At 49.0% G+C, this 13,595-nt stretch overlaps 1 protein-coding gene across 1 annotated transcript in view; it reads right to left on the minus strand.

Annotated features, from left to right (window-relative positions):
- Window positions 1–3,584: 3,584 nt before the first annotated feature.
- The window catches only part of LOC311116162 (tumor protein D52-like), a gene marked incomplete at its 3' end in the record, with an annotated part of 34,101 nt that continues 24,090 nt past the window's right edge, over window positions 3,585–13,595 (minus strand). The window contains exons 2-4 of the mRNA XM_084191284.1: window positions 4,560–4,684; window positions 4,305–4,453; window positions 3,585–3,690 (exon numbers count right to left, since the gene is read on the minus strand). Coding sequence (XP_084047410.1) covers window positions 3,585–3,690; window positions 4,305–4,453; window positions 4,560–4,684 — 380 coding nt within the window. The remainder of the gene's footprint in view (window positions 3,691–4,304; window positions 4,454–4,559; window positions 4,685–13,595) is intronic.

Genomic DNA, 13,595 nt, shown 5'->3' on the forward strand with positions numbered 1-13,595 from the left:
AGAGAGAGAGAGAGAGAGAGAGAGAGAGAGAGAGAGAGAGAGAGAGAGAGAGAGAGCGCTCCACAAGACTGCCTGGAGAGTAATGATCTTAGCAGCATCCAAAATGACTTTGTATGGATTGACTGACTAACGGCACTAGCGGGACAGTCTTACCCAAACGAATTGGAAATAGACTGCAATCTGTAAAGGCCAAGTATTGTATTAAAGACATGTACAGAGAATGACCAATGAAGATGAGATAGATTAGTGTGTGTGTTCTCCCTGCCTGACACTTCAGTCTCCACTCTCTACTTTATAGAAATCAGTACCAAACTTCAGGGAGAAGCTTAGCTTACACTTATCTGTCAATACTTCCATATTGTTGCAAATTCAGCGTTATTTGGATATGGGCTTCATGTTAATACAGTACAGTGTATTCTGAAAGTATTCAGATCCCTTCACTTTTTCCACATTTTGTTACGTTAAAGCCTTATTCTAAAATTGATTAAATTGTTTTTTTCCTCATCAATCTACACACAATACCCCATAATAAAAAAACGAAATACCACATTTACATAAGTATTCAGATCCTTTACTCAGTACTTTGTTGAAGCGCCTTTGGCAGCGATTACAGCCTCAAGTCTTCTTGGGTATGACGCTACAAGCTTGGCACACCTGTATTTGGGGAGTTTCTCCCATTCTTCTCTGCAGATCCTCTCAAGCTCTGTCAGGTTGAATGGGGAGCGTCGCTGCACAGCTATTTTCAGGTCTCTCCAGAGATGTTCGATCGGGTTCAAGTCCGGGCTCTGGCTGGGCCACTCAAGGACATTCAGTCTGAGCGCTCTGGAGCAGGTTTTCATCAAGGACCTCTCTGTACTTTGCTCCGTTCATCTTTCCCTCGATCCTGACTAGTCTCCCAATCCCTGCCGCTGAAAAACATCCCAACAGCATGATGCTGCCACCACAATACTTCACCGTAGGGATGGTATTGGCCAGGTGATGAGCGGTGCCTAGTTTCCTCCAGACGTGACGCTTGGCATTCAGGCTAAAGACTTCAATCTTGGTTTCATTAGACCAGAGAATCTTGTTTCTCATGGTCTGAGAGTCCTTTAGGTGCCTTTTGGCAAACTCCAAGCGGGCTGTCATGTGCCTTTTACTGAGGAGGGGCTTCCATCTGGCCAAATAAACGCCTGATTGGTGGAGTGTTGCAGAGATGGTTGTCCTTCTGGAAGGTTTTCCCATCTCCACAGAGGAACTCTGGAGCTCTGTCAGATTGACCATTGGGTTCTTGGTCACCTCCCTGACCAAGGCCCTTCTCCCCCAATTGCTCAGTTTGGCCGGGCGGCCAGCTCTAGGAAGAGTCTTAGTGGTTCCAAACTTTTTAATTTAAGAATGATGGGAGGCCACTGTGTTCTTGGGACCATCAATGCTGCAGAAATGTTTTGGTACCCTTCCCCAGATCTGTGCCTCGACACAATCCTGTCTCAGAGCTCTACGGACAATTCCTTCGACCTCATGGCTTGGTTTTTGCTCTGACATTCACTCTCAACTGTGGGACCTTGTATAGACAGGTGTGTGCCTTTCCAAATCATGTCCAATCAATTACATTTACCACAGGTGGACTCCAATCAAGTTGTAATAACATCTCAAGGATGATCAATGGAAACAGGATGCATCTGAACTCAGTATCAAGTCTCATAGCAAAGGGTCTGAATACTTATGAAAATAAGTTATTTTATTTTTATTCTTTGATGTGCAGAAAATTCTCAAAACCTGTTTTCGCTTTGTAATTATGGGGTATTCTGTGTAGATTGATGAGGAATAAGGCTTTAACCTAACAAAATCTGGGAAAGGGTCTGAATAATTTCCAAATGCACTGTATATCAGCAGTACTAGCTAGTATTATTAGTACAGGGATGTTAGTAGTGGACACATCACATTTTATTCCAATGTGTCTCATTGGTGCTAATGACCAAGGGAGGGCCAGGCTGGGGTAGAGGTGGCTGGGTAGAGGGTAGAGGGTAGAGGTGGCTGGGTAGAGGATAGAGGTGGCTGGGGTAGAGGGTAGAGGTGGCTGGGGTAGAGGTGGCTGGGGTAGAGGGTAGAGGTGGCTGGGTAGAGGATAGAGGTGGCTGGGGTAGAGGGTAGAGGTGGCTGGGTAGAGGATAGAGGTGGCTGGGGTAGAGGGTAGAGGTGGCTGGGGTAGAGGATAGAGGTGGCTGGGTATATGGTAGCGGTGGCTGGTGTAGAGGGTAGAGGTGGCTGGGGTAGAGGGTAGAGGTGGCTGGGGTAGAGGGTAGAGGTGGCTGGGGTAGAGGGTAGAGGTGGCTGGGGTAGAGGGTAGAGGTGGCTGGGGTAGAGGGTAGAGGTGGCTGGGGTAGAGGATAGAGGTGGCTGGGTATATGGTAGCGGTGGCTGGTGTAGAGGGTAGAGGTGGCTGAAGTAGAGGGTAGAGGTGGCTGGGTAGATGGTAAAGGTTGCTGGGATAGAGGGTAGAGGTGGATGGGTAGAGGGTAGAGATGGCTGAAGTAGAGGGTAGAGGTGGCTGAAGTAGAGAGGGTAGAGGTGGCTGGGTAGAGGGTAGAGATGGCTGGGTAGATGGTAAAGGTTGCTGGGATAGAGGGTAGGTTGCCGGTTAGAGGGTAGAGGTGGCTGGGGTAGAGGGTAGAGGTGGCTGGGGTAGAGGGTAGAAATGGCTGAAGTAGAGGGTAGAGATGGCTGAAGTAGAGGGTAGAGATGGCTGAAGTAGAGGGTAGAGGTGGCTGGGGTAGAGGGTAGAGGTGGCTGGGTAGAGGGTAGGTTGCCGGTTAGAGGGTAGAGGTGGCTGAGGTAGAGGGTAGAGGTGGCTGGGGTAGAGGGTAGAGGTGGCTGGGGTAGAGGGTAGAGGTGGCTGGGGTAGAGGTGGCTGAGGTAGAGGGTAGAGGTGGCTGGGGTAGAGGTGGCTGGGGTAGAGGGTAGAGGTGGCTGGGGTAGAGGTGGCTGAGGTAGAGGGTAGAGGTGGCTGGGGTAGAGGTGGCTGGGGTAGAGGGTAGAGGTGGCTGGGGTAGAGGGTAGAGGTGGCTGGGGTAGAGGGTAGGTTGCCGGTTAGAGGGTAGAGGTGGCTGGGGTAGTGGGTAGAGGTGGCTGGGTAGAGGTGTCTGGGGTAGAGGGTAGAGGTGTCTGGGGTAGAGGGTAGAGGTGTCTGGGGTAGAGGGTAGAGGTGGCTGGGGTAGAGGGTAGGTTGCCGGTTAGAGGGTAGAGGTGTCTGGGGTAGAGGTGGCTGGGTAGAGGTGGCTGGGGTAGAGGGTAGAGGTGTCTGGGGTAGAGGGTAGAGGTGTCTGGGGTAGAGGGTAGAGGTGTCTGGGGTAGAGGGTAGAGGTGTCTGGGGTAGAGGGTAGAGGTGGCTGGGTAGAGGGTAGGTTGCCGGTTAGAGGGTAGAGGTGGCTGGGGTAGTGGGTAGAGGTGGCTGGGTAGAGGTGGCTGGGGTAGAGGGTAGAGGTGTCTGGGGTAGAGGGTAGAGGTGTCTGGGGTAGAGGGTAGAGTTGGCTGGGGTAGTGGGTAGAGGTGGCTGGGGTAGAGGGTAGAGGTGGCTGGGGTAGAGGGTAGAGGTGGCTGGGTAGAGGTGGTTACCTGACGTCCTCAAACTTCCTGCTGATGGCTGAGCCCATGTTGGTGAAGGCTGCTGTGGCCTTATGACCGGCCATGGACAGGCCCTCTGACGTCTTCTTATAGCTGTATAGAGAGAGAGTCATTTCCCCAAATTTTCAAACACCTCTCTGATGAGAATAGGCTACCCGTCCTGTTCGGGGATTAAGCAGAGAGCTGTGGTTGGCAGCACACTACATTGCTGCCTGCCATAAGATGAGGGACAGTGTCTGACAGACCAACCAACCTGCACATGTCCTCTATATTGTTATTGTTCAATGGTTATTTTGACCCTTGGTTATTGTTGTTACTGTTGTCCCGTTGACAATATTGATTATTATTATTAATTATGTTAATATTGTAAATCTCCAATGTAAACTTTGGCAATATGTATATTGTTACGTCATGCCAATAAAGCAAATTGAATTGAATTGAATTGAGAGGGAGAGAGGGGAATAAGAGCACAATGGAGAATAGAGGGAGTGAATATGCAAAAGAGGTGCAAGAGAGAAAGATGGAGAGAAATGATAAGAGGGAGAGGTGAGATGAAATGATTAAGTATGAGAAAGAAAGAAGAGAGTATGTACACATTCATTCCCCCCTCTGACTAGTCAGCATGTGAGAGCTGACTCTGCAGAACAGTGTGTGTGTGTGTGTGTGTGTGTGTGTGTGTGTGTGTGTGTGTGTGTACAGCCACGTACGCCGTAGAGGTGGTGACCTCTTGCCAGCTCTTGCTGAGGTTCTGTTTGAGCTCGTTGAGAGGAGTGATGCCCAGCTTCCTCTTGATGTCTGCCAACTGGTTCTCCTTAGTTGTCAGCACCTGAGACAGAGTCAAGATCTCATCCTCCACCTTCGAGAGATATGGAGAAAGACAGGGAGACCTGGTGAGACGTGGTGGGAGAAAAGGCATTGGCTCTGGAGGCTAAAGAAACTCTTTAGGTCTCAGGAAAGGTTACCCTGAGCAGCTCCCCTCGTAGCTCCTCCTGCTCCTCCTCTGTCAGGGTGGGGATGGAAGGGGACACGGTCACTGACGTGACTGCATCCTCCCCTACCTCTGGGATAGAGTCTGGTCTCACAGCACCTGGAGAGAGGGAGAGGGGAGAGAGGGGAGAGAGAGAGAGAGAGAGAGAGTTAAGAGAGATATCCTCACACTCAAAGGATTTCCTATCCTCAAAGGCATAGTAGGACCATACCAACATTAGCTGTCAACCTGAGTCGTATCTCTCCTTCTGAAGAGGAGGAAGAGGAAGAAGACATAAAGAAAAGATAGTCCACAGGGGGTGGAGGATGAGAGTTGGGAGGACCAGCTAGATTAAGAGATAGCCTTTGAAGATGGATACTAGCCCAAGGGGACACACACATACACACGCAATCGCACACACTTGCATGCAATCGCACACACATATACGCTATCACGCACACACGCAATATTGTTGTCCCACCACTGCTTGGATGTCTGACACTCAGCCTTGAGCAGGCCAGTCATGGCTGTACGCTGTAGGAAAAACAACACATGAATAGCCAAACTTTCTGGATGGAGCCATTCTGAGACTTGACAGCAGGAGAGAAAAACAGAGGTAGTTCAGAACAGAGCTGTTAATCAACAAGACACAAAAAGTCTGCAAGTGGAATAACAACTCCAATAACTAATTATCTTACTAGGTAACTAATATGCTCTACTGTACAGTCAATATGACATTTTGCTGATGCACTGTCCTAACTTTCTCTGATTGGAGAAATATAGTTTTGGCCTGTGTAGTGTGAATCATGGATTTGATACACTACATGACCAATATTATGTGGACACCTGCTTGTTGAAATCATTGGCATTAATATGGAGTTGGTACCCCCTTTAATGCTAGAACAGCACTCTTCTGGGAAGGCTTTCAACTAGATGTTGGAACATTGCTGCAGGGACTTGCTTCCATTCAGCCACAAGAGCATTAGTGAGGTCGGGCACTGATGTTGGGCGATTAGGCCTGGTTCAGTCGGCGTTCCAATTCATCCCAAAGGTGTTCGATGGGATTGAGGTCAGGGCTTTGTGCAGGCCAGTCAAGTTCTTCCACATCGATCACCGACAAACCATTTCTGTATGGACCTCGCTTTGTGCACGGGGGCATTGTCATGCGGAAACAGGAAAGGGCCTTCCCCAAACTGTTGCCACAAAGTTGGAAGCACAGAATCGTCTAGAATGTCCTTGTATGCTGTAGCGTTAAGATTTCCCTTCACTGGAACTAAGGGGCCTAGCCCAAACCATGAAAACAGCCCCAGACCATTATTCTACCTCCACCAAACTTTACAGTTGGCACTATGCATTCGGGCAGGTAGCATTCTCCTGGCATCCCCCAAGCCCAGATTCTGTCGGACTGCCAGAAGGTGAAGCGTGATTCATCACTCCAGAGAATGCGTTTCCACTGCTCCAGAGTCCAATCGGGCGAGCTTTACACCACTCCAGCCGACGCTTGGCATTGCGCGTGGTGATCTTAGGCTTGTGTGCGGCTGCTCGGCCATGGAAACCATTTCATGAAGCTCCCGACGAACAGTTCTTGTGCTGATGTTGCTTCCAGAGGCAGTTTGGAACTCGGTAGTGAGTGTTGCATGCGAGGACAGATGATTTTTACACGCTACACGCTTCAGCACTCTGTGGTCCCGTTCTGATTAGGGTTCGACAACTCTTGTTATGGTTACAGTAGTTCCCTGTAGTTGATTATGGTTAGATAACTGTTCTTATGGTTACAGTAGTTCATATACAGAATCACAGCTGGCATGGATCTGTGGATGGTACCTGTATGGATGGTAGTTGATTGGCTCAGTACCCTATGGTTTCGATTGCCATTTATGAAAATATGACGAAATGTGGTTGGAACTACTTGATACTAAACCAGAGATGTATCTGACTTAAATGAGATGGAATTACCTTATTTTCCTTAGTGCTTGGTCGACCACACTATCACCTCCTCACCTCCCCCTACATTCCTACAGCCAGACACTTCCATCTCCTCCTCACATTCCCAACATATTTCCAGAGTTGATAGAGATGACAAGTCCCCTGTAGCTCAGTTGGTAGAGCATGGCGCTTGCAACGCCAGGTTTGTGGGTTCGTTTCCCACGGGGGGCCAGTATGAAAATGTATGCACTCACTAACTGTAAGTCGCTCTGGATAAGAGCGTCTGCTAAATGACTACAATGTAAATGTCATAGACTGTTCTCTCTGCTACCACACGGCAAGCAGTACCGGAGCACCAAGTCTAGGTCCAAAAGGCTCCTTAACAGCTTCTACCCCCAAGCCATAAGACTGCTGAACAATTAATCAAAATGATTTTGTTATGCAGTTCTTAAGTAGCCCCTATGTAGCCTTCAAAGTGTTACCAAGTGGTGTTTGTTATCTACTGTCTGGTGGGCTGTTCAGGATCAGGAGTAACAGGATGTGCTACGCCACCAATCCATCCTTTTTGACTTGAACAGCTAGTTCCAGGGTAAGGGACAGTGCTGGAAATAAGACAAAAACAGAGTGAAGAAGAGCAACTTTCGCACGAATAGGCTACAGAACAGACTGGCTGGTCTCAATAGGCTACAGAACAGACTGGCTGGTCTCAATAGGCTACAGAACAGACTGGCTGGTCTCAATAGGCTACGGAACAGACTGGCTGGTCTCAATAGGCTACAGAACAGAATGGCTGGTCTCAATAGGCTACAGAACAGACTGGCTGGTCTCAATAGGCTACAGAACAGACTGGCTGGTCTCAATAGGCTACAGAACAGACTGGCTGGTTTCAATAGGCTACAGAACAGACTGGCTGGTCTCAATAGGCTACAGAACAGACTGGCTGGTCTCAATAGGCTACAGAACAGACTGGCTGGTCTCAATAGGCTACAGAACAGACTGGCTGGTCTCAATAGGCTACAGAACAGACTGGCTGGTCTCAATAGGCTACAGAACAGACTGGCTGGTCTCAATAGGCTACAGAACAGACTGGCTGGTCTCAATAGGCTACAGAACAGACTGGCTGGTCTCAATAGGCTACAGAACAGACTGGCTGGTCTCAATAGGCTACAGAACAGACTGGCTGGTCTCAATAGGCTACAGAACAGACTGGCTGGTCTCAATAGGCTACAGAACAGACTGGCTGGTCTCAAGAGGGATTATTAACAAGTAGAAGCATGCTCATCAATGTTGCTCAAAATACCGTCAATCTAACAGAAATCTACCCAATTTGGAATATCAAAATCATAATCACATTTCCATGAGAAATTGTGTAGACCGATGCTTAATGAAATGATAGAAAATGCTCAAGACGTATTTATACTCTCACCTCTTCTTGGCCTCTCCCTTTCTATTGTCTCTCTCTCCCTCCCCACTCCACCTCCTCCCTCCGCCTCCTCTTGATGACGAGGCAGTGCCACTCAGGTGTCACTGCTGACAGTGACGGATCTGTGTAACCTACACCACCATCGCAGATCATTGGGGTTCCTACCTTATATGGCCTAGAGTCCTTGGTTTCTGTACTGACAACAGACTCAGGGTCAGTTCCTATTTAACTCTCTCAAACCAGGAAATGAACTGAAATTGAATCAATTTCAAAAAAGAAAGTATATTATTTTTAATAACGGTTTTTTTCTTCAATGCATGAGTTTTCTAGCCTATATCCCTGAACTGTGTTGACTGCTGTCAATCCATCATGACTTCTGCCGCGTTCAAAACAACTGGAAACTCGGAACTGGGAAATCTCAGACTTCAGTGAGTTCAAGACAACAGGAAACTCTGAAAAAAAATAGCTCCGACTGGGTAAATACAGAAAATAATTTTGAACGGTCATCCAACTCGGAATTCCAGGTCGGGAACTCGGGCCTCTTTCTAGAGCCCACAAGATGGACCGCCGCGCCACCTTCCTGTTCAAGTGAGTACAGCACAACAAGGTGAGTCCAAAAATGTCTTGTATGCTGCTGCATAAATGATGTAATATGCCAAAACATTGGGACAATGACCCAAAACACACGGCCAAGGCAACAAAGGAGTGGCTCAAGAAGAAGCACATTAAGGTCCTGGAGTGGCCTAGCCAGTCTCCAGACCTTAATCCCATAGAAAATCTGTGGAGGGAGCTGAAGGTTCGAGTTGCCAAACGTGTGCAAACCTGGTGGCCAATTACAAGAAACGTCTGACCTCTGTAATTGCCAACAAGGGTTTTGCCACCAAGTACTAAGTCATGTTTTGCAGAGGGGTCAAATACTTATTTCCCTCTGAGTCAACTACTCACCACATTATATGCACTGCAGTGCTAGCTAGGTGTAGCTTATGCTTTCAGTACTAGATTCATTCTCTGATCCTTTGATTGGTTGGACAACTTGTCAGTTCATGCTGCAAGAGCTCTGATAGGTTGGAGGACGTCCTCCGGAAGTTGTCATAATTACTGTGTAAGTCTATAGTAGGGGGTGAGAACCATGAGCCTCCTAGGTTTTGTATTGAAGTCAATGTACCCAGAGGAGGACAGAAACTAGCTGTCCTCCGGCTACACCATGGTGTTACCCTACAGAGTGCTGTTGAGGCTACTGTAGACCTTCATTGCAAAACAGTGTGTTTTAATCAATTATTTGGTGACATTAATATATTTAGTACAGTTTTATCTAAATAGGATAACTTTATTAATGTTTCACAATTTGTATTTTTATGAAATTCACTGAGGATGGTCCTCCCCTTCCTCCTCTGAGGAGCCTCCACTGGATGGCACTGCCAGCATAGTTAAGAGTCACATAAACTCTTTGTTATACATTATCTGACTAATATTTCTTTAAATGGATTTGCCTGTGATACCAGCCTTGTAGAGTATTTCTCATGGCTTGACCAAGCTCCAGTTCAACACTCTTAAACCGCTCTAGGTTTGATGACACCACTTTAGGTTTGAAACCATTCTAGGTTTCTTTCTAGGAGTGTGTTCATTGTGGTCTTGTCAGAACCAACCTTGGTCTGTTTGACATCTGCTCCAGACAGCCCCTCGTATTGAACAGCAAAAGTACGCAGACACACGCACACACAGTGCCCCCCGCCCACACTCTCATAAATCAAGAAACACAAATGATCCATCCCCCTCTCTCTCTCGCGCTCTCTCTCACATGCCCCCTCCCACCCCATCTATCTCTTGTTCTCTTTCCAAACACCCTATCCACACCCTAGAACAAATACAAACTTCTTCACTCACTCCCCCACACACTCCTCTGGTTACCTCTGGCTCTGACAGTCACTTGCGGTGAGCCCGGTGGTGTTACATTGAAGCTGGGAGACAGATAGAGGTAGCTGCTATTCACCCCCTGCTCAAAGTCAAATGGGGACTTGTATTCCTGCTCCAGAGGGTCCATGGCTGTTGCCTGGCTGGGTTAGGTGGCTGGCTAGCTGGCTGGGCTCCCACTGCAACGACTCATAGGTCCCCGTTGACACTAATTGCCTGCATGTGATAGGGCGCGTGCAGCTGGGGTACAGCTCACTCACTGCTCTGATTGTCCTCTCCTGTCTCCTGGTCTGCTAGCGCACGGCGCTTCTGTGTTGTGTGTGTGTCAGTGTTATGTGACAGCGTGTGTGTGTGTGTTTTGTGACAGTGTGTCGTGTGGGTTATATGTCAGTATGTGTGTGTTCCTGTCGGACAGACAGACAGCTCCAGCCAAGGTTAGCCTCCTAGCCTGTCTGTCTGTCTCTGGGTCTGTCTGTCTGTCTCTGGGTCTGTCTGTCTGTCTCTGGGTCTGTCTTTCTGCTGCAGGCTCATATGACAAGCAGCCAGACAGGCAGGCCGAGGCGGCATCACGACAGTCGTTCTGTAGTGTTAATGAGTTACCTTCCCTTTCCTCTTCGCTCTCTGTTGACGCTGCAATCACCAACAGTCAGTCACTCCCAGTGCCCCGGTAACTAGGCTTGTCTGTTGTAAATAATCCCAAAGGCCACTGGTGGATTGCTGCCATCCACAGATTCAGATTCTGCAGAATCAGGAGGTTTTCACAGTAAAAGAGCATGATGCTAGGCTAGCTAGCGTTTATGGCGTGCAGGAGCGCTTCTGTGATGATTACACCCATCTTCTAGCTCCAGCTCCAGTATCCAGCTCTGGTCATTCTCATTTACATTTACATTTACGTCATTTAGCAGACGCTCTTATCCAGAGCGACTTACAGTTAGTGAGTGCATACATTTTTATTTTTTATACTGGAATCGAACCCACAACCCTGGCGTTGCAAATGCCATGCTCTACCAACTGAGCTACATCCCTGCCGGCCATTCCCTCCCCTACCCTGGACGACGCTGGGCCAATTGTGCGCCGCCCCACGGGTCTCCCGGTCGCGGCCGGCTACGACAGAGCCTGGATTCGAACCAGGATCTCTAGTGCCACAGCTAGCACTGCGATGCAGTGCCTTAGACCACTGCGCCACTCTCCCCCTCTCATCCCTCCCTCCGTTGCCCACCCCTGCCATCTAAGGAAATACGAGGTGCCATTTGTTGGTTGGTCACATGACATGCCCAGGCCCGGGATAGGGCAGGCCCGTGAGATGGAAGCAAGCGTAATCTGCAGTGTCCCAGATTATAGTGAGCCGCTAATCCAGTTCAGACTGTCCAGCAGGGAGCTACGTTGTACTGTTACTGCACAGAGAGAGCAGGGAGCTACGCTGTACTGTTACTGTACAGAGAGAGCAGGGAGCTACGCTGTACTGTTACTGTACAGAGAGAGCAGGGAGCTACGCTGTACTGTTACTGTACAGAGAGAGCAGGGAGCTACGCTGTACTGTTACTGTACAGAGAGAGCAGGGAGCTACGCTGTACTGTTACCGTACAGAGAGAGCAGGGAGCTACGCTGTACTGTTACTGTACAGAGAGAGCAGGGAGCTACGCTGTACTGTTACTGTACAGAGAGAGCAGGGAGCTACGCTGTACTGTTACTGCACAGAGAGAGCAGGGAGCTACGCTGTACTGTTACTGCACAGAGAGAGCAGGGAGCTACGCTGTACTGTTACTGCACAGAGAAAGCAGGGAGCTACGTTGTACTGTTACTGCACAGAGAGAGCAGGGAGCTACGCTGTACTGTTACTGTACAGAGAGAGCAGGGAGCTACGCTGTACTGTTACTGTACAGAGAGAGCAGGGAGCTACGCTGTACTGTTACTGTACAGAGAGAGCAGGGAGCTACGCTGTACTGTTACTGTACAGAGAGAGCAGGGAGCTACGCTGTACTGTTACCGTACAGAGAGAGCAGGGAGCTACGCTGTACTGTTACTGTACAGAGAGAGCAGGGAGCTACGCTGTACTGTTACTGTACAGAGAGAGCAGGGAGCTACGCTGTACTGTTACTGCACAGAGAGAGCAGGGAGCTACGCTGTACTGTTACTGCACAGAGAGAGCAGGGAGCTACGCTGTACTGTTACTGCACAGAGAAAGCAGGGAGCTACGTTGTACTGTTACTGCACAGAGAGAGCAGGGAGCTACGCTGTACTGTTACTGTACAGAGAGAGCAGGGAGCTACGCTGTACTGTTACTGTACAGACAGAGCAGGGAGCTACGCTGTACTGTTACTGCACAGAGAAAGCAGGGAGCTACGTTGTACTGTTACTGCACAGAGAGAGCAGGGAGCTACGCTGTACTGTTACTGCACAGAAAGAGCAGGGAGCTACGCTGTACTGTTACTGTACAGACAGAGCAGGGAGCTACGCTGTACTGTTACTGCACAGAGAGAGCAGGGAGCTACGCTGTACTGTTACCGTACAGAGAGAGCAGGGAGCTACGCTGTACTGTTACCGTACAGAGAGAGCAGGGAGCTACGCTGTACTGTTACCGTACAGAGAGAGCAGGGAGCTACGCTGTACTGTTACCGTACAGAGAGAGCAGGGAGCTACGTTGTACTGTTACCGTACAGAGAGAGCAGGGAGCTACGCTGTACTGTTACCGTACAGAGAGAGCAGGGAGCTACGCTGTACTGTTACCGTACAGAGAGAGCAGGGAGCTACGTTGTACTGTTACCGTACAGAGAGAGCAGGGAGCTACGTTGTACTGTCCTACGCTGTACTGTTACTGCACAGAGAGAGCAGGGAGCTACGCTGTACTGTTACTGTACAGAGAGAGCAGGGAGCTACGCTGTACTGTTACTGTACAGAGAGAGCAGGGAGCTACGCTGTACTGTTACTGTACAGAGAGAGCAGGGAGCTACGCTGTACTGTTACTGTACAGAGAGAGCAGGGAGCTACGTTGTACTGTTACTGCACAGAGAGAGCAGGGAGCTACGTTGTACTGTTACTGCACAGAGAGAGCAGGGAGCTACGCTGTACTGTTACTGCACAGAGAGAGCAGGGAGCTACGTTGTACTGTTACTGCACAGAGAGAGCAGGGAGCTACGCTGTACTGTTACTGTACAGAGAGAGCAGGGAGCTACGCTGTACTGTTACTGTACAGAGAGAGCAGGGAGCTACGCTGTACTGTTACTGCACAGAGAGAGCAGGGAGCTACGCTGTACTGTTACTGTACAGAGAGAGCAGGGAGCTACGCTGTACTGTTACTGTACAGAGAGAGCAGGGAGCTACGCTGTACTGTTACTGCACAGAGAGAGCAGGGAGCTACGCTGTACTGTTACTGTACAGAGAGAGCAGGGAGCTACGCTGTACTGTTACTGCACAGAGAGAGCAGGGAGCTACGCTGTACTGTTACTGCACAGAGAGAGCAGGGAGCTACGTTGTACTGTTACTGTACAGACAGAGCAGGGAGCTACGCTGTACTGTTACTGAACAAAGAGCTGTGTGGAGAGAGCCGTATCCTTGCTGTCCTGTGCAAGTGAGAAAGTTACAGACGCACAAATATCATACCCCCAAGACATGCTAACCTCTCACCATTACAATAAAAGGGGAGGTTACATTTGTTGGGGAGGGGTATGATATTTGTGTGTCTGTAACTTTCTCACTCATCCTTATTCACGATTCATTCAGGATTATCCGTAATCATGGTAGCATCCACATGAATGTAGAAGTGTTTAGAAA

This window comes from Coregonus lavaretus (genome assembly GCF_964263955.1).
Source record: "Coregonus lavaretus genome assembly, contig: HAP1_SCAFFOLD_2044, whole genome shotgun sequence".
Classification (NCBI taxonomy): Eukaryota; Metazoa; Chordata; class Actinopteri; order Salmoniformes; family Salmonidae; genus Coregonus; species Coregonus lavaretus.